This window comes from Lottia gigantea (assembly GCF_000327385.1).
Source record: "Lottia gigantea unplaced genomic scaffold LOTGIsca_240, whole genome shotgun sequence".
Taxonomy (NCBI): Eukaryota; Metazoa; Mollusca; class Gastropoda; family Lottiidae; genus Lottia; species Lottia gigantea.
Window position 1 is genome coordinate 104,354 of NW_008708708.1, and position 21,230 is coordinate 125,583.

The following is a 21,230-nucleotide window of genomic DNA, read 5'->3' on the forward strand; positions in this document are numbered from 1 at the left end:
AATTCCATTCGTTCAACTTGTTGGCTAAGCCTGGAATTGGGTTAACGGTCTTCACTCTACTAGAGATGATTGAAAATTGGTCTTTGGTTCGGCAGCTGTTAACAGGGACAAGGCATTGACTCACCTTAAGTGGATGAGATCAGGTTAATGATTGAAAATTATTCGGCGAATGTTCAGAAGAGTAGGTAAGGTATTGGAACCTTTTCCGAAGTTCGGCATTTTGTAACCAGATGGGCTTATTCCACGTTCTTGCATTGGGTACTGGAAATTGTTCTTGAGTTCGGTAACTGCATTACTCTGCAGAGCTCCCGCTCGTTCACTTACTTCTACTCTCTACATTCCCAATAAATTTTATAATAATAATGTTTATTGTCAATGTCTACCAAGAGGAAATTGGGTCAGACAGCTGCATTGTAATTGAATTTTTGTGTAGGAAGAGTAAAAGTTAGAGCCACTTTCCGAGGTGCAGAACAACCTTCTTTCGATATTTTGGTAGAATTGGAGTCCAATTGCGTTATACGATAGTCTATAATACACCCATTGCCAACACTGAGCAGGCGTGGTCTTTTGGTCTTCCGGTATTGAATTAGCCTCGCGCCCACTTCCGGTTACATGACGACTTACTGATTTCGCTTTGTAGTCTGATTGCATAAAATATATATTGCCCCAAGCACAGTTATAATCTGGTAGCTAATTGGACACGATATTGTCGCATGCTGTCTCTTTGCGTCGAGGTATCGCCAAGGACCAGCTGGTAGATGGAATCCTCTTGAGCCTAAGTTGTTTACCTTACCATAATGGTGGCTTCTTCCTTTCTTTTCCTTCTTTGCACTTAAAGCAATTTTGTTTGACCAAGACCTATATATAATACAGCAGACAACATCTCGTCTTTTTACATTAGAACGATGCTGACATCTGTAAAGTTTCAAATTCCCTCGAGGCAATGAATTGAGCAAAAACTATCCTTTCCAAAGGAAGTCGATTGAATTTATGATGACATGTTTAATCAAGTGCACTTATTCTGATGACGTCATCTGATTGTGTGTATTCCATACTTGAAGTGATGCATGTTAAATTAATTTGCTTTTATTCATTTATTCACTCATTCAAGCATTCATTCATTCACTCACTGATTCACCCATTCATTCATTCGTTCATTGATTTAATCGCCACCAATTAGCCATGGGTGGTTTGTGAATATAATCAAATCAAGTGAGTAATTGCGTGTAAATGGAATTACTATAGGAGGCAATTTAGAAAACCATCGGCCTTAGGCTATTTTAGTTCCCTTTCAACTCTCAGTCTCAGTCTCAGTGGAAGAATCGTTTCCTCTCTGCGACTGGGATTGCCAACTGGACATGGTACCCTTGTAGTCAAAAAATTAAATATATAGTCTTTGTTATAAACTGTAAAGATCAGTCGATAAAAAAAAAAAAAGAGTCAATTGTATCGGACCATATATCGTCAAAGGCAGTATTATGCTCTAAAACTAGTGTCATGTTTTGTCATGAGAATACGTATTGTGTCCCTACATGACCTATTTTCATTGACCCCTTGTACGAATTATTGGAAAAATATTCGATCATCGAACCTTTAGAAGGCAAGACCTTGCAGAAAAGTAATTCGAAGGAAAGTTAATTCTTACGTTCTCGGTAAGGTTTTGGTTACGATCGTTACGTTTTGTGACTGACGTCATGTTTGCACCAAGAATACGTCTTTGACGAATCGAAATGGGAAACTGACGGAATAAAACAGTTGTAGTTTGAGAAAAAGCTGATAAATCTTGCTTTATTGTTCCCTGAAGTTGATAACTGGCTTGGATTTTAAATTATCACGTCTGCTGGGATATTCTTCTTAAATTATAATTAACGCGGATGTGGAATTGCCTTTCTTCGATGGACTATGAATAGCTGAAATTGTGTCGGTGAAGCTAATATTAAACTGCAATCAGACGTATAATGATTCTTCATACGTACTCGAGCACTGTTAAAATTTTCACAAGTCATCATAAATTGAAAAATAAACTGCGTGATGTAAAGTTTATTTTCAAGGTCTGTAACTATGAGTCACTAATTACCAAAGTGATGTTGAAGTTATTTATGTTCTATATTTATCATTATATTGCGAATTTTGCCAACAGTATTCATAATTCTTATTGTATCGTCCGTAATTCTTATTGTATCTTCCATAAATATTCTTGTATCTTCCATAAATATTCTTGTATCTTCCATAATTCTTTTTGTATCTTCCATAAATATTCTTGTATCTTCCATAATTCTTATTGTATCTTCCATAAATATTCTTGTATCTTCCATAATTCTTTTTGTATCTTCCATATATATTCTTGTATCTTCCATAATTCTTTTTGTATCTTCCATAAATATTCTTGTATCTTCCATAATTTTTCTTGTATCTTCTATAATTCTTCTTGTATCTTCCATAATTTTTCTTATATCTTCTATAATTCTTCTTGTATCTTCCATAATTCTTCTAGTATCTTCCAACCGAATCCCATTTCTGACCGATTTTCAGGAATCATTCTACAAATAAAAAAGCGAAAGCAATTATTTCGAGGTTTAATCAAACAATAAAAAAAATAGGCGATTATGCATCTTTACACACTTTTTATCGTTTTAGGGGACAGGGTATCTTTAAAGATAATTAATGAGTGTATAACCTAATTAATACTATAATTAATGACGTATTATTCATAATACAGTCAGTCGTGTGATTAACACTGTGTTTTAACACCGTATAGTTAACTGTGTCTTTAACCAGCTTTTTTCTAATTTGAATATCAATTTCTGTCTGTTGTATATTTTGTGAGTGTTTTTAAGGATTTTAAGTTGTAAGTTCACTTCCCTTGGTAAGTATTTTCATTGCAATCAACTGATTCAGTCTTTTAAGTTGTCTTTTAGCTGATTTTACATTAATTTCTGTCGATTCTGTATTTGTAAGTGTTTTTGAGGATTGTAAGTGTATGTTGCCGAAGTAAGTATATGTATTTTTTTCGTGCTCCAATTTCCATGGTTTCTGTTGTGTATTTTGTAAGTGTTTTTGAGAATGGCGTGTAGTTGAAAGTTCCAAAGTTTTTTGCAGATTTATGTTGTAAGTTCACTCCCTATGTAAGTATTTCGTTGAAGAGATTTTGTGTGATTTTTCTGTTCAACGTGTCAAAGAAGCAATTATTCTCAATTCTGTATGTTCTTTTGTATTGTGTGTCTGTCTTCTGTTTTAGTTTAAACCGAAGCCCCATGTGCTATACGGGCTGTGCTCGTTAAAGATCCCTCGACAGTTGGAAATCGAAACAGAGCAGGTTAACGCCGCTGTCATGGCAAAATTTGACTCATTGCAACTTGCATGGCTCAGCCCGTCCTCATTAGCCCACATGGTGCAGAAAAGTAGGACATAAAACTCCATTCATTTCATTTCTATTTTAGTTCACTGTTAAATTAAGCCAACCTTTATTGTGTTCTTAAGGAATCTCTGATTGTAATTTCTATGTAAGTCTTTCGTATAAAATGGTTTTGTGGGATTTTTGTTAGTTTGGATTGTAAACTTAGATCGTGGTTACAAAGGTTCAAGTTAAAAAGGAAACATTGTAGTACATGTTTTCCTGTATTCAATGTAATTGAGTTATAATATTTTAACATCAAGTGTAGGGATAAAATTTCATTTGATACTTCTATGGCAGGAAATCTTATTGTCTTCCAAAAATAAACTGAACTGGTGTACTTCCTACTTGCCTTGGTTGTCTTTCGAAATTTTAAAGATTTTAAAGTGCCTATATGCACTGTTCTGTATGATCTAAAGCGTGTTGTTTATTTCTTAATACATTTCAAGGGGGTCAGGGGTGGTCTCATTATGCCCTGACTGTCCGTGAAAAGATGGTTCGAACCCCTAGCATGATCATCTCCTGACTGAACTACCCTACTTCCCAATAAGAAAAGTGAAAAGTTTTTAACATATACGTTACACTTGCTTTTATTTATTTTTCAGAGTAGCTGTCCAGGATTACAATTCTACAATTCGGAATATATTTGTGAATTGTCTGCGGAATATTTCTGAAAGAGCAGCTAGTTTAAATCGGATATAGTTCAAAACGTGCTTACTACTTGGATAAAGCTTCTGTATTGGAATATCACCGCCATTTTGAATATTTTCCCGCCATTTTCAACGTTTTTCCCGCCTTTTTGAATATCTTATTATACCATGATGGCAAGTTGTTGTGCAATTTTAGGAATTATCTTTCTGGTTATTACGAACTTAGCTATTATTATATCGTATTCGACGCCATATTGGCTGGATATGTCGAACTTCCTCTTTCCGCGGGAAAATCGAGGATTGTGGGCCACGTGTCAAGATGACCATTGTACCTGGGCCTTTCAGAATAACATGTACTTACAGAAAACCTTTCCTGGTGAGTATATCAATTGTTAATGATTTGCCAAGACCAAATGTGACTGAAGACAACGGACCTGTACCACTATAAATCCTTAAGTAGCCTATCCTAACGATAGCCTAGATTATATAGACACAGCTTAATGGAAGAACAATCACTGGTTAAAGTTTTATGCAACGTTTCGACGTGTTTCCCCCTTAGTACTAACGATATCCTAACTGCAAAATCATACCCGAAATCCAAAACAACAGACAGACGCTACTTTTAAGGCCTATAACAAATAAGGTAGTCTACTGGCATAAATACTAGTGATACAGAGAGTTGAGAATGTCGTTTTATGTCTGAGAATCTAACTCCATATCTTAAGGAATTCGACAATCTGATTGTCAATTAAAATGTGTGTGATTGACAAATTTGAAGTCTGGAACTATAAAATCATATTAAGTTAAATTCAATGAGTATACGGGCCCCACTGTATCAAACCCGTCAACTTTTAGCGTGATAGCCAAGTTTGGAACAAGCCCAAAGAACACAAACCTACTCCATCACTTACGTAAAGGTCATTCGTGCTGGAGAGCAAATTCCACTCAATTAGTCTCTTGGACAAGACATCGACAAGAAGACATAGATATCTCATCGATCTTATTAGAAACTTTAATTTGGCGCGAGATTCCGCCATTCACTCTAGCAAATGGCGCCAAATTATACGTGATCAATTCGTACCATTTACAATGATCGGATCATACAGTTGACGTTCACTGCTGGTCGGCCACTCTGACTAATGACTCCCAAGACTCTTTCTACCAGACACAATACCAATGAACATTTGTCTCAAAAGCTCTGATGACCACGACTACAAGCTTGAACTAATGGCAATAAATTTGAGAAAATTTGATTGAAATCTTTTATGCCTTTTATCGATTGAAGTCTCTGTTATCCAGCCATTATGTTTTTAATTTTGCATGATATTACAAGTTCTTGATGTTCGAGGCTGTTATATTGTGAATATTCGGAAATGTCGCGTTATTTTGAAAACTTAATTTGAACACTCTAAAACACTTGACATATTTTTACAATTGATTTTGGTACACCAGTTGTTTTAAGCTTCATTATTTACAAGAGTAGCTGAAAAGCTTGACTTCCACCGTATTGTTTATAAGAGGAGGAACCGCGATGCCTCTCTTAGTTAAACAGTTTATCACTAACTTAGATTTTTTCTTAGTCTTGACCAACTAAAAGTGCTTAATTCACCTACGTGTATACTCCCCCATCCCCTCGACGCGCCCCACCCCACCATCATAAAACACAGTCAGGTTCGCTTAGATTTAACATCGGAAGATAGGACGGTAAAGGCTCTATAAAGTACAGATTTAAACAAACAACAACAAAATATCTGTGTCATAATTTCGGGAAGAGCACGGACGACCTTGAGGCAATCTTGTGATCAATCATTTTAAAACAAGTTCATCGTGTCACTGTAATCTTGCCAATCACTTTAAACAAGTTCACCATGTCACGGGCTCTAGGTTAATCCCTTCTGCGGTGAATCGTGGTGGCTCTTCCGCAGTCATTCGTGGTCTGGGTTATAATCAAGAACCATTACGAGGTCATGAATGCATGTTGTTTTTCGATTTCCAAGTCATTTCCTCTTGGATGATTGGACTACCAGACGGGTCGTGGCCCTTAACGTTCAGCCGGGAAGGTTTGATAGAGTAATACCATGAGATAGTTGACTAACTAGGCTTATGAGCAGACGCAAAAACTGACGGTCCGCGGCCCTAAACGTTCAACCAGGATGGTTTGATAGAGTAATACCAAGACTAACTAGGCTTACGATCAGACGCAAAAACTGACGGACCGTGGTCCTAAACGTTCAACCAGGAACGATCAATAGAGAAATACCAAGAGAGCTGGTGAAGATTAATATACAACATTTAAACCGTCTCCAGAATGATATTCTCCCTATTAATAATTCATAGACCATAATCTTTCAGACCTCAGAACTGACTCGGGACGGTTCGCAATCTACTGGCAATTATAAAGAAATTGAAAACTGTTTCGTTTCAAATGGGAAATTACTGTAGTTTTGACATTATCGCAAATTGCAATATATAAATTGAACTTATAAGCTGTGAATAGAAAGCCGAGACACGTCTGAGATACTTTCGTTCGGCTGGTTAGTCAGGCCTTGATGGCCGTTCAAATAATTAATAGTCTCGGTTAACCTTTTCCTGAAACCATTGCTGATTTCACAGTTAAGAGTTAGGCAGTTAATAATGCCTTTTTACTTATTATATGTTGTCTCAGCAATGCCTCTTCACTGTCCAAACTGTCCCCTTAGTGATATTGGGCACATTATGCATTTGATATTATGCAGTCTCAGTAATGGCCCAATTTGTGATCTCAGTAATGTCTCTCAGTTGCCCAACCTGCCCGCTTGGGATATTGTGGACTCAACATGCGCTTTCTTATTTTGGACATTGGGCATTTAGCGGTCCCAGAAATGCCTCTTGTCCAATTCGCCTAAAGAATGACATAAGGCATGTATGGTCGAGGCGAGAAACATATTGGAAATTGTCTATAGTGTTCTATATTCTTAGTAATTGTGTTGATATTGGCCCGTTGCCTGATCGCCGTGTTTCGAACGAAACCTGATTCGTTATTAGAAATTCAGCCTGCGTTTTTTTACCAAGACTTTCTTCTGCTATTGAAAATTGAAAGGTGATTCGATTACGCGGGAATGAAAAATAACATGAAGAGAAGATATAGATTTAAACTACAATAGTACGAGCTGTATCTGACAGACTTGGCCTAATGTTGCATGATGGAGACAGTGAAGAGTGGACTTGCGACTGACAGAATTTGTGGCATCTGGTAGGATAGTTGAATTAAGCCAATCTGAACGCACCAGCGTCAAAAAAATCCTTGTTGTCGCCAGTCGCTAGTCGCCGTCAGTTGCTCTTGTTCTTCTCGATTAGAATTAGATCTTGTAGTCCGTTGACCTGAAAGTCTGAATCAGTTGTTCGTAGTGACAAGTGGTCAGTCAGTTTAGTTCTGTATTCATCTGGAAGGTATCCGATGCGTTGCAATTATCAGAGGAACTAAGACCATCCTTACAACTATTTTAAACCAGGCAGATTCCCCTAACCTTTAGTTGGAAACCTACCAACTTCATCAGGCCCGTGATTCATCGCTAAACAGTCTTCATTCGAAACGGACCATTTCCAATATTCATCGTAAATCAGACGAGAACTCCAGTTGATTATCGTAAACACGAGAATTAATACCTGTTTTGAATGCACATTTGTTGATCATTGGCCAAACGACCTACTTGTTTACATGTAAAAGATATTTCATATAGTCACTGTTATGATTTGAGATGCACAGGTACTCGTTTTAGCTTATGGTGCACATTTTTACTGTGTTCGACTGAGGAGGTTCATAAACGGAAGGCTCGCGTAATTCTTTCGACAATGGCAATGTAAATTGTTGAAACATTGTATTGAAAATATCCACAAGTAGAATCTCATAACTAACATTATGGCGAATTTCGCAGTCATGTGTCATAGGAATGACAAAGCAAATGCGTATACATGTAGTTGTTCGACTGAGGCATTTAAAATAGGTCCATGGCTAGCTCTCGTTTTCAGGATTCTCGGACAGCCGAAATAAAAAATGACATAGACATATCGTACTGCATATTGGTTCATGGAAATACAATTTAAACCTCTCACTCATATTGTTTTGTACGCCTGATTGAACTATAAATATCACTCGAACAGAATCTATATGTTTCGAACGCACCTCGATGATTGATGACCAAATGTTACCTTCTTTATTATGAAAAGAGAGCTGTCAGTTTGAGTCTGGATCTTGCTAAAAATAGATCACCAATTTAACCAGATACTTGTTCTTTATGCTTGTTTATCCAGGCGTTAATTAACCAATTTACCATCTGTAACTTCCTACAAGTACCGCTTCATTAGTTTTTCAGATCTAAATTTAGTTCCGTTTATTGAGCAAATTTCTTTCATCTTGGGCAATTCTCTACCATCATGCCTGACTGACATAGCCTTGTTAACGGGAGGGCACATTCGAAAACCCTCGGCAGTTTCCGTGAAGCTGAATCAGAATGTTGTAGAGCGCAAACAGAATTTAACGTAAGGCTGTTTGGCCCTGTCTGTATGCTACAGGCTGTGCACGTTAAAGATCCCTCGACAGTTGGAAATCGAAAAAGAGTAGACCAATGCCGCTGTCCTGGCAAACGTTTCCCCACCGCAGAGGTCACTGATAGCTTACACAAAAAGTACATAATTTCTAACACATTTTCATATTATTTTCAGTATGGTGGGTAGCTGTGCAAGCCTTGATGTCCTTCGGCCTCTTCCTAGGCTTAATGGGGCTATTAATAGCAACACTTGCCCTGTGCTGTGATTGCAAGGGATGTAACTCTAGTCATGCTGTTGCTGGTATCCTTATGATTGGCTGTAAGTATTTTCACCTCCAAAGGGAAGTAATCCTTACAATGTTTTCTGTACCAATTGATTGGGATCAATCTCAATCTAAAGGTGCCCTACCTTATTGATCTTGCATTGAGATAGGTCTAATTAGTACAATCATCTGCTAAGGCAATTTTGCACCCGGAAGACGTTGGGACCATCTCTTTAGGACACCCGACTTGAAAGTGCGTCCTTGAGAGATAGCTTCAGAGCTTAATTAAGTGAGAATACATGATGAAACTGTATTATCAAGATTTTTTAATCACTTCCGGTGTGTCCAATTCACTTCCGGTTTGTTCATTTCAGTTCTGGTGATGGGCGTAGCCGTGGTCATATTTGGTATCAAAGCCCACAACGACCTGGGCGCCGTGGCGGAGTTCGAGCGGCAGTCCAGTAATCGTTTCAGCTGGTCCTTCTATCTAGCTATATCAGCAGCCACGTTTAGTCTTTTTACTTGTTTAATATATGCATGCGATGGCCGTAACAGGCATTAATGAGTGTTTTTATATTCTTTTCATCGTGGTTCATCAAAGGTCACGAGTCAGTTAAACGAGGTCTAACCCTTGATACGGCTGGTCTGTACAATTATACCACCGATGCAATTGTTGTGTATTTGACCAATAGGTGATCCTGTTACATATATGCAATAATTTGCTTCAATGATTCTCATTGGTCGAGATCTAAAGCCTCGACCAATCATGATTAAGAATAGAAATTTGGTCCTTCTGTATCAAAGGTGGATACATATGCAATAATTTTCTTCAATGATTCTCATTGGTCGAGAACTAAAGCCTCGACCAATCATGATTAAGAATAGAAATATGGTCCTTCTGTATATGCAATGATTTGCTTCGGTGATTCTTATTGGTCGAGAACTAAAGCCTTGACCAATCATGATTAGGAATATAGTTATGGTCCTTCTGTATCAAAGGTGGATGCTGTCTACCTTACTCGTATACCTTTGAGGAATCAAAGTGTTTTCTTGTATATTTCTGTTCATATATCTCAATACTTACACTTTCTTAAAGACTTTATACCATTCTGCAGTTGGGATGTCAACTGCTGTGTTCTCGTGCTCATGAGTTCAAAGTTCAAAGTTCAAGTTTCTGGCGCCTAGTTAATGCCGAAATTATATTATGTACAGTTAAATGCATGTATTAGATTTTAACTTATTGCTCAGTGCAACGTAAAACCACAATAGTTTTGTCAAAGGGTGGTCGTTACTAATGTAAAACCAATATAACTTTGTCAAGGGGTGGCCACCACCTAAAACCACTACGATAATTCTAGTCGTTTGTCCTTGCTCTTTTTGTTTTATTTTTTCAAAAATATCTAGATTTTGCAAATTTTATGAGTGCTCAATTCATCTTACGATCTGTTGAAATTTTAGCTCAAGATGTTTCGTTTCGTTCTTATCTTTGGATCACTTAGCTCATTCTAGCACCAATTCTAGCATATTGCACTGGCGTCGTACAAACTATAACCATAGTAGAAACGAAACGAAACTTTGGTTCAGATTGTTTTGACTTGTAGATCATTTATTTATTGTCTATTTTCAATTTTTCATAAAAGCAATCTATTCGTAATATGCACAGCACCGTTTTGTACTTGAGTGTCGACCAAAGTTTCTAAATCAAACACGTTGTATTGGTGCTCAACTTGGATTTTATTGGATAGCGGAAGTCGTGAAAAAAGAAAGGGGAAATAACTGATTTTCATACCAGTTTCTTAAAATCTGGCAGAACTTTGGTGTAGAGAGGAATATCATTGGTCAATTAGCCCTGATTAACAGTTCGAATTGACCAATCAGATTATTGCAATTGAGTTCATTCATTGGTTGCCTGTATTATCCAATCATATTTCAGCATTTCTTTGACCAAAAATAAAAGGCACGTCTTCCATTTTCTGATTTTGCATTAAAGGGCTTTAACTCTCATTTTTAAGGATGCCAAAATCATAATTTCTAAGATTTGCTCTCTAGTATTTTCTAGTGTATATATTTAGATTTTTTTTTTAGATGTTTATATAGCAAAGCCAATATGGTGTTAGTCTTGTCCACATGGCTGAAATGGTTGCGTTCGAAATGTTGTCCTCGGCCTATATTTTAACTGAGGAGTCAATGGCTTTATTCTCTGTGCAAATATGCAGATGGTCGATCCCGTTTTCCTTTTGCAAGACATTTGATTTCTGATAAAACTAGACTAACACCATATATAGTAATTTGTAATGTAAATTAAGTGTATATTCTTATATAAAAGTGCTAAAGTGTCTCAAAATAGTCTTACACAATCGGTTGCAAATTGTACCAGAGCCACAATCAGAAGACAAGCAGATTAGTCGATAGACCTCCCATTTATGAATATTTTATCAACATGCTCTTTGGCTCTAAGAACAACTCTACAAACGCAGATTTTTTGTTGATGGCCAGGTAGCATGCGATGTTTGTTGTCTGTGGTCAGAATCGTCTTTGAGTCAAAGGGAACGTGTCAAACCAGGTACCAAATAGTGCTTGAAACGATGGCATTTGTCTGTCGTTAGAATAGGCCGAAAGCCAGAAGGAATTGTCGTATCCTCCCTCCGTATGTCAATGGTCGGAAGGATCTCCCATGGTCTCTGGTTGCCTATAACGGACCTAGGCTGCGATTCTGGTCGACTCAACCGACTCTGTGGGTTGTTATCACTGATTGTGTGCATCGTGAATCATTTCAACCATTGGTGTTTTTATTGTATATTTTACTAATGATAATATTTCTTTATGTACCTTTGTAATAAACTTTAAACTAACTGTTCTATTTGGCTTCTGTTACCACTCGACGACCACATCTTCACAAAGACAAGCTATTACCAACTTCGTGTTATACCTTGACTACCCTAGCCACCTTTCTCGTATCATAGAAGTTTGTAAATGAACCGTCAGTGAATACAGTCAATCAGAGCCCGACAGAAAGAATGTAAACATTATGGCTTTGGGGATTCTGATTGGCTGTATTTGTTAGCGTACAATCCAATCTAATCGCTACATTCCTTGATACAAAAATAAAGGTCAAGTATAAGGTATAAGACGAAGTTCGGAATTGCTTGACGTTGTGAAGATGCCTCCAGTCTAGAGAATAAAGGGTGTGCTGGAGGAAGAGGGGGTGTTGTTTATCATTGACGCCATTATAATGAAATGAACAAGAAAAGTTAAATTCACAAAATTATTTATAGTAATTTCACTTACATACTTAATTCAAATTCTAAAATCATAAAATTCAACACAAACTCAATTCTAAAAAGTCCAGGAGAAATAAATGGGTAAATTCAAATGGAAAATAAATTATTTTTTGCCATGTATTTTCAATGAAATAAATGAAATAATGTAACCGAACTTTTTTATCCTTTGCATTATTCTGTTGTGTTTCATTTGGAAAAACAATCGTAGTACAGTAACAAAAACTGTATCTTTGATAGCATAAAATCAAAAAATTTATATAATGAAGTAAAATAAAATGTAAGTAAAATAAAATGTAAGTAAAAATGAAATGAAAAAGAAATGAAAATGAAATGAAAATGAAATGAAATGAAATGAAATGAAATGAAATGAAAAAGAAATGAAAATGAAATGAAAATGAAATGAAAATGAAAATGAAAATGAAATGAAAATGAAATGAAAATGAAAATGAAATGGAAGGGAGTTTCTTTTCGAATCTAAAAATTTCTTTCTTGACATTGTGCTAAGTGCTGTGCTATTCTGTTTCGGTATCATTTTGTAGTTTGCATTGATATGGCTTTCGGCAACATCAAGGCTGCCTATTTTGTTATGATCCTTGTAGAGTATTCTCCCCTGGATTAAGCCTAGGAATGATTTGATTGGATGTCTTAATCTTCCTGTTCATGAGTTCATGAATGTATTTGCCAAATTAGGAAGTCTTCTTTAGATTGGGTTCCGTCTTCTCCTTGAGCTTTGACATCTATGATGTCATCAAAGCCTGGTTTCCCATCCATTGCCTAGAAAAATTGTAATTATATATTACAAGGATAACAACTTAGGTTCACAATTAAGGATCATTTCTTCCAGTTGGTCCTTGACCGAACCTCTTGGTTAGCGACGTTTTAATCGTATGCGTCTGGTACAAAGGTCCTAATGTTTAGGTCCAAAGGCACAAACAAGTAGTGTCTGGTTTTACGAAGGGTTGATCTGCTCCGAAAGACCTTATGTTCGAAAAAAAAAAATTCCAAGACGACGCTTCTTACCTTAACTTGTTCCATAATCCGATATATTTCACAAAACTTATTTCAAATCCAAAAGATTTTAAAGGCCCAGGATTAGAAACAGACTCCGTTCCAAACAAATTTGAAAACAAACTGCAGAACGCTGAAGACAATCAACAGACTGCTAGTTTACTGTGTATCGAAATAACCACCGATTAGATTACGATATCTCTTTATATATAAGTTATACAACGGAGTTCTTATTCAATATCAGAAAATTCCATGATATTTTTGGCACCTGTTAGTGTTACTGACGATGTACCCTTGGCCAAGTAACCTTTCTATCTCGACGTAAATAGATCTCAGCTATATTTAGCCCGAAGTATCATACTGCTAACGATTTGTTTACAAACAAAGGAGACACTGTACAAGGGAATTGACCTTTCCTATCTGTTGAAAGGGAAGGGGGTATCATTCTGCTAGAGATTGAGGTATCTCTCGCTGCTCGGACAAGATTTCCCTTAATACACACTGCATGGAGTTCGTCGTCTTCATTTGTCCGATCGGGGCAGAAAAGTATGATGTAAATCAATCTAATATCGATAAGTGGTCAGGATTTTCCCCTGGAAGTAGGGAGGACTGAAGATATGCCAAACTTTCGACTATATTTTATTATATCTCTGTAGGTACTTACTGTTTCTTCCTTTGAATTTAGGTCTTTATCTCCAACCGTTTGGTGACTGACCAACAAAGTTCCCAAACATAGGGTCGAGGCGACCACTATTACGGACAAAGTATCGTATCCCTTTGAAGGCATTCCGTTCGCCCTATTCCTTGTGGCTGTTAAGTGCCTTATAAAAGTTTTAGTTACATCTGCTTCTTTTACGTGGGTTTCTATTATGACGTAATACCTGCGAGAGCTTGGATTTTTTAAGTTCTTCTTATACTAATGAGTTATCTAATCCGAAACTTCCTCATTTCTGTCCTATTATTCAGATGTGCAATTCTTTAAATTGGTCACTTAATTGAACTACTTCGTAATATACATTTTAAAAAATTCCAGTCAAAGTTATTCCCCTAAGAATTTTATTGTAAACACGTGAAATTCCGATTAGAGCTTGGAATTATCAGGAAATTCGGCCGATATAAATTGTGATAGGCTATTTGGTAATAACTGAAATCCGTCATTTTGTTTCATGTTAGAAATAAATAATAAATTTGACGTGGCTTTGAAACGACAATTTTTTTTTCAGGTTGGCGTTGTAGAGATAACCTATGTTTATCAAAACATGCAAATGCAGAGGTCAGTCGAGGTCGCGCATGTGAATTATTTATATTTCCGGAGATGCACGAAAAATAGGTTAGCACGAAATTAGGTTACTTGACTGTACTGCATTATTGTTTATGTTGTAGGAGCCGCCATGTTTAATTTCTGGGCATGCGCAAACCGTTTTTATGGCTACTCAGCATGGTGAAGTTAATAACCTTGTTGATAAAGGTTTTTGTAAGTTATTAAGCTGTCTAGTTTCACCAAATCCCAGGTAAAATGTCCTTAGAGAATGTATTCATGCCGTTGTCATCTATATGCAAATCACACTTATAAAATAAATGATGTCTTATGCGTTTAATTACGTACCAGACCACAATTAATATCTCCATGAGTCCATGGCACTGGCGATAACTACGTATCTGGAACTCTAAAGTTAATAACAGAATATTTATGTCAACTAATATAGTATTTCCCTCATAGTCCACTGTGTAATGTTGCTAGTCTTCATTAGCCTGTGAGTGTGCAGGTGCAGGCTCTTAACACCGTTTATATGTTCTGTTTCAGAATTGTCCATGACATATAAACTTTAAAAATGTTAAAAGCATTGCCATTGGTATCAGGAGGAAGAAAATTCCTTCTAAATTCTCAATACCTCAGGTCATGTTATGGTTGTCATGGATCAAAAGCAGTTTACAGCACAACTCCAGATTCAAGTAAAAATCTAACAGAAGTGGAAGAAGCCAAAGCGCCTCTTGAGGTTCCAAAGAAGACAAGGTTAAGTTTAGAATCAAATACCGGTACTTCACCTGAAACTGGTTTGGGATCAGAGACTTCAACTCTAACGGGTTTAGGGTCAGCATCAGAGAACTTTTCTCAAGTTAGATTAGGTTCAGAATCCACCACTGCAACTCAAACCAGTTCAGGTTCAGAATCAACCACTGCAACTCAAACCAGTTCAGGTTCAGCTTCAGATGCTTCTACTGAATTCCTTTCAGAATCACATTCTGCAACTCAAACCAGTTTAGCTTCACAATTCAAAGAAGTATTGAAGATGTCAGATCATCGTATCACTGAATTGGAACCAATCGAAACTACTACAAAACTGGATATCCATGAAAGACTGCCAAAGAAAATCTTTCCCAAGGTCTTCAGCTTTGCAGCATTAGTCAATGAAAATAAATGCCTTAAAAAATTAATAGCACTGCAAGTTGACTTGAGTGTAGTTCAAAAAAGGAAAGGCATAGCCAAATATCTAGTGGCTTGTGATTTTGAAAAACATATTGCTCCTCATGTGTTATTCCTGGCCAGGCTTGATGTTGAAAATATTGGACAATACTTGACCAAGAATATGGATATTGTACTGATAGACTTGGCCGAGTTGGAAAATCGTTTAAACTACCTGAAATCTAAAGGTTTTGAATCCAAAGATGTGTCTAGAATCATCAGCAATTCCAGGATCTTGTTGATGGATGTGGAATCTGTGGATGAAAAACTGGGCCATTTACAGAAAATGTTTAGTTTATCAGGTAAATACTAATAGGTTATTGTTAAGATCAATTTAGGTGGATTTTAGAAGGTCAATCTAGGTAGATTCTGTAATAGTTTTATTTAGGTCAATCTATATCTTTTTTAATGGGTCATTCTATATTAATTTATAGGGTGTTCTAATTCTAGATATAATTCAATAGGTCATTCTAGATCAGTGGTTCCCAACCTATTTCAGCCTTCACACCCCTGGAGCAATCACCTGGACCTTTCACAACCCCAAAAATTTGTTTCATCCCCATTTTCAGCATGTGATCATGTGAGGTGCTCTCTCAATTAAAAATGAATTCTTCTCCTACACCAGCTGGCCACACCCCTGACACCCTAGTTTCACACCCCCAGGGGGTGAAAACTACCCAGGTTGGGTAGATAAATCATAATACTGTATTTATGTTACAGGAAAAGAAGTCAGAGAGGTGCTGACCAAAACTCCAAAACTGATGAATAAACCACACATGTTGCAGTTGATTAAGGTAACTTTTAACTGCTTTGGAAAAGATTCATTCTTGTAGTCCCCCTTAATAGCTTTAAGTTGTTGAGTTCTAGGCCAGTGGCTTTATTTAATGGAGCTCCAGTGCACTAAGGACTGTCTTGTGTGTCATTTTCTAGGCAAGTCATGCTTATTATTCCAAAACACCTGATGCTACTGTCCAATTGAGTTTTGGCAGCTGAACAAACCTTCAGAGAACCCACAAAACCAGTCCAGCTTTTTCTAACTCTAAAATATTGTTAACTTTGCTTTGCAGGAAAATAAATTCCATTGTAAAGAGTTTCTGGGTTTTAGTCACATGGAGTTAAAGACCATTCTTCTAGACTATCCTGGCTTCTTTATGAAAAGTGAGTAGACTTCCACACACACAGAATATAGAGTAGCCTTGACCTTCAGTCTTCATCTGAGAGTGAAAAAAATCTGGTGAAATTGGCTGCATTCTTTCCTTATTATTTGACACACTTTCAACCAGTGAGGCTTCTGAGGAACTTTAGTTGAGGGGAGCAAGCAGGGGCCACAAAATTTAGCAGGGGGGCCACAGGCTACTGTTGCCAAAGGGTACAGATAATTCAGAATAGATTATTATTTAGGTTTATGAAAGATAAGTTAAGTTATAGGATCCTTGGGGATCTAAGTCATCATGGACATTATTTGAAATAAAGCTGGAATACTTTGCAGATGAGCATAAAAATTTGGTTCTTATAGGACAAAATTTGAAGAATAATTTTGAACCATTTTACACCAATTCTGAGTAATTTTTCCCAAATTCTAAGCTGGTTTTAATTTTTTTTAGGTCCAAGCCATCTTAGTAAAATATTCGATTACTTACACAACACCATGGAAATCGACCACAAAACAATCGTTAAAAATTGTCATGTCTTTAAATCCAGACTACGTTTTATTCAAAATAGACATTTATACCTGCTGAAAGTGAACCGTGCCCAGTATGATCCCCAGAGAGAAAATTTTGTATCATTTAATGCATTAGTTAGTGGAACTAATGAGGAATTTTGTGCTAATGTGGCCAAGACTTCTCTAAAAGACTATTACAGGTTTCAAGAGAGTCTGTGAGTGGTGAAAAAAACTGGAATCAGAATTTCAATTTTAAAAATGAATTAAAATGAAAGCTTCCACATGATAACAGCTGCTAGATAATACTTTATCCCATTGATCATGACACCAAAGGTTTTGGTTGTTCCGAGATCCAAGACTTCATTTTAGAGAAGTTTCTCTATTTTTCTGGCTAGTGGTATGTTTGTTATTTGTAAATACAACCACTAAATATCTTGTTTGAGGTATGAAAAGTTTCTATAAAGGAAATGACTTTCAAAGCAATTAAAATGGTTAGATCTTGTCCTTTTCTCATGGGATGGTGGCCTGTGGAAGTGGTTCTACCAGTCCCTAATGGTAGTTTAGCCCTAAAGCCCTAAATATGACCAAGACAAGATTAAAAACAACAGCATTTATTGTAAAATAAAAAACATATTTGTTCTTGTAATAAATAGATTTATGAAAAATTAATATATGTTGTAATATGAGTTAACAATTACTTTATCAAAATCTAGAAAGAGTAATTTATCATGAAAAAGTAATTGAATCTCGAAAAAGTAATTGTTATAAAGTAATTAGCAAAGTTGTATCTATGGGAGTGAACTTTTACTCTTTCAAAATCCAGAAAAGGTAATGTTATCATGAAAAAGTAATTGTATTTAATTACTTTTAAGAGAGTAATAGTAATGTTATCAGAATTAATAACCGAAAGTTTCACATTTTCAAAAATGGGGTGTTTTTAAAGTATGAAGTAATTGAGCGATTTACAAAAAAAGGCTAGATGTCAATGACTACAAAAATATCATGTGTGTCTTTATCATCCAGTATCTGCATTGCGGAATATGTAATGGCCTTGACCTCTGTGCCCTGAGGATGTTTATGGATGTCAAATGGTTCACCATAGCTGAAAGAAAAAGGAATTCTTTAAGTTCTAACAAATGAGGGCCTGCTCTCCTAGCAAAAGATAAAGAAAGTGGAGAATTTTGGAGCTAAAACTTCAGCATTATTCCACATATTGGTACCACATCCCAAGCCCCATGCTGTCTTGCCCAGTTACATATTGTGCAAAGAACTGGAATGATTGGGACCACATATTTGCAAGTACCAGCTGGACCACATCTTCTTCAGTTTTAAGGCTGAAGCTCTACTCCAGTACATAGAATTGAAATGATTGCTTACCCTTTAGCCTTGATATGAAACTTCTCTAAATCAAACTCTGTTATTTCAACAACCTTTCAAAGAGCAATAAGACAATAGTATGTGTAGGATTTTATGGAGTTCTCTCTCATTAAATAAAGGAGCTGGATTTTAACCATGCTGCATGATAGGAAGAGGAACAATTCTGAAGACCATTGGTGTGAGGCTGGAACTATTTTGGAAGGGCAGAGGACATCATCCCAATTTGTTAATTTTTGATCATTATGCCCAAAAATTACTGTCATCTCTTCAAAATGCTGGTCTAACCATTTTCAGATGCAAACACCCTCTCTACTAAAATTGATGACTTCACTTGTAGACAAAGATTTTTTGCGAGGAGGGGATTTTTTGCGGGGAGGGGAGTTTTTTGCTCAGATTAATAAAAATAATCACTTACTCGTGGTATTATACATGGCTCTGCCGAAAATAAAAATAAAAACTCATCTAAAAAATGGTATAACAACCCTTGGAGATCATCACCTGAAAAATATTTTAAAGAATACAGCTTATCTTGATCTTAAATCTTAAGATTCAGTCTGAAGTTTGGGAACAAGTATTATTTCTTGATCTAGGCCCAGATCTTTGCTTCTTGCCCCCCACCCCATTGTTTCATCTGACTCACCATTAGCTACTATCTCATGACACCATTTCATCTCCACCTTATCATAATCAGTTGTCATATAATTAAACATAGCTGTAGCCACCTGCAAGACAAAACATTTCAAAATATTGGAGTTGATGAAGATTATATATAAAACCATGCCATGGACCATGCCATTGTTTGTGTTTCAAAATGCACCAAATGTAGCACATATCTAGTATTTCTCTGTAGCAGTGACTGTTAATTGAGGCCTTGGTGAAAATTTCCCTCATTGCACACAGTGCTCACTAAATCTGATGAAGAAAACTAGGATGTTATACTCCATTTCATTTGCAAATTGTCCATTGAAAATTGCTTCAATGTTGATTAATCATTGAGCTTTTATATAGGACTATAGATTAAGAAACAGAAAATAGTTTTTATGGATATAGACTTCTATTTATTATTGAACACAACGTTTCATTACACATACATAACTATAGATGTGTTGTAATATCAGGAGCTGGAAGTGGATCCAATCATGTTACCTAGCTGGGAAATGGATTAAATTTTTATTAGGTCTTCCTCACCTGTTCAAAAGATTCTTTTAAAGTAATTCCAGCTGAATATTGTTAAGGAAATCCTAGATGATAAGGACACTAGAAATTAGATAATTTCATTAATTTAAGTCATCTTCACTATGTCAAACTATTACTAACTGCTTTTTAAAATGAATAGTGCTTGCTTGACATTTTGAAGATAATTAGAGCTACATTTCTTTGTTTTGCATTGTTTTTCTATCTAAATTTGTTTTTATTGCAAGAGTTCTATGCCTTGAATCTTTTGAGAACCTCTTCAATTTATTTTTACAAAGGATACAGGAATGTAACCTGAAAAATATAATTTAAAAAAATTAAATTACAGGAATAAAAAATATTGATTTGAGCACCATCTTTACTTAACTAATGAAATGAACTTTAGTCTTTACTTGGCTTCTTTTTTTTGCAAACAAATTTCACAAGCAATCTTAATTAGACCTGTCATAGTCTGTTTGGTAAATATGATAAACTTACTGTACATCTGCAGTGTGATCTAAATCTACAATGGAAAAATAATTCAGATTTCAAAGACAAATGCTTTGGAATAATGTTAGTTTAGATACAGGAATATTAAGAATTCAATAACTTCTTCTAGAGAAAAGCCAAGGGGAATCCATCTCACCCCTTCTTATTGCCTCCTATTGCCTTTGGGGTGATAATTCAAGCTTAATCATATGTCAGAGAGGTAGGGAGAATTCCTTTGAAGCTAAAATAGGTGACAGAGAAGACTCTAAAAGGCTAAAATTTGATCATCAATAAGGCCAAGGGAATAGGGTCTACTATTTTGTGATATAGAATACAATATTTTCAATGTTTATAAATACTAATGTTCGACACATCATTTTTAAGCGTGTCAAATTTATTTGTCATCTGTCAGTCCATCATTAGGTGATTTGTTATGACTAAAAAAAACTCGGCAAGTCAACACATTGCAACATTTGGATCTAAGTTATGACACTTGCCAAGCATTGCTTGTCATTTGTACAAATCAAAACAATTTCGTGTCACGATTTTTATAAGAATTTATAAACTTACATTCATATTTAATTTCTGGAATTTTCGGTTCTTTTCCCGGTTCAATTTCTGTGCCTATGTTCTCTTCCTCGCCGAATTCATAGTCCTCTTCATCCATTTTCTCCTACTTTCACTTTATTACTCGCGCCTGATGCAATAATAACTCGCGACTACCGGATATAAACAGGTTTCTTACAAATTTGAGAACCTAGAAAATTTGAATATTTAAAACACCAAACGAACGAAATAGAATTGTGTCCTGATTAATATTGCAAAACACTTATTATGTAATTCATAACATCGAAATTATAGATTTTGGGCTGTTGACTAAAATTAATACTCAAATTGGGCTTACTTTCGAAAACCAGTGCTTTTGGTTTAATAAATAAGTCA

General features: G+C 36.0%; 2 protein-coding genes across 2 annotated transcripts; one reads left to right on the plus strand and one right to left on the minus strand.

Moving 5' to 3' along the window:
* The first annotated feature begins 15,374 nt into the window (after window positions 1-15,374).
* On the plus strand, window positions 15,375-17,916 carry LOTGIDRAFT_202320 (hypothetical protein). The gene is made up of 4 exons (XM_009055444.1): window positions 15,375-15,888; window positions 16,307-16,380; window positions 16,654-16,744; window positions 17,191-17,916. Exons 1-4 carry the CDS (start codon window positions 15,414-15,416, stop codon window positions 17,466-17,468), a joined length of 918 nt encoding a protein of 305 aa, XP_009053692.1. The 5' UTR covers window positions 15,375-15,413; the 3' UTR covers window positions 17,469-17,916.
* Window positions 17,917-18,085: 169 nt separating this feature from the next.
* LOTGIDRAFT_175108 (hypothetical protein) lies at window positions 18,086-20,320 on the minus strand. The gene is made up of 6 exons (XM_009055445.1): window positions 20,298-20,320; window positions 19,815-20,114; window positions 19,267-19,348; window positions 19,042-19,124; window positions 18,627-18,679; window positions 18,086-18,351 (listed from the first exon to the last, which is right to left on the minus strand). The coding sequence occupies exons 3-6, from the start codon at window positions 19,322-19,324 to the stop codon at window positions 18,225-18,227; spliced, it is 321 nt and encodes a 106-aa protein (XP_009053693.1). The 5' UTR covers window positions 19,325-19,348; window positions 19,815-20,114; window positions 20,298-20,320; the 3' UTR covers window positions 18,086-18,224.
* Between the last annotated feature and the right edge of the window lie 910 nt (window positions 20,321-21,230).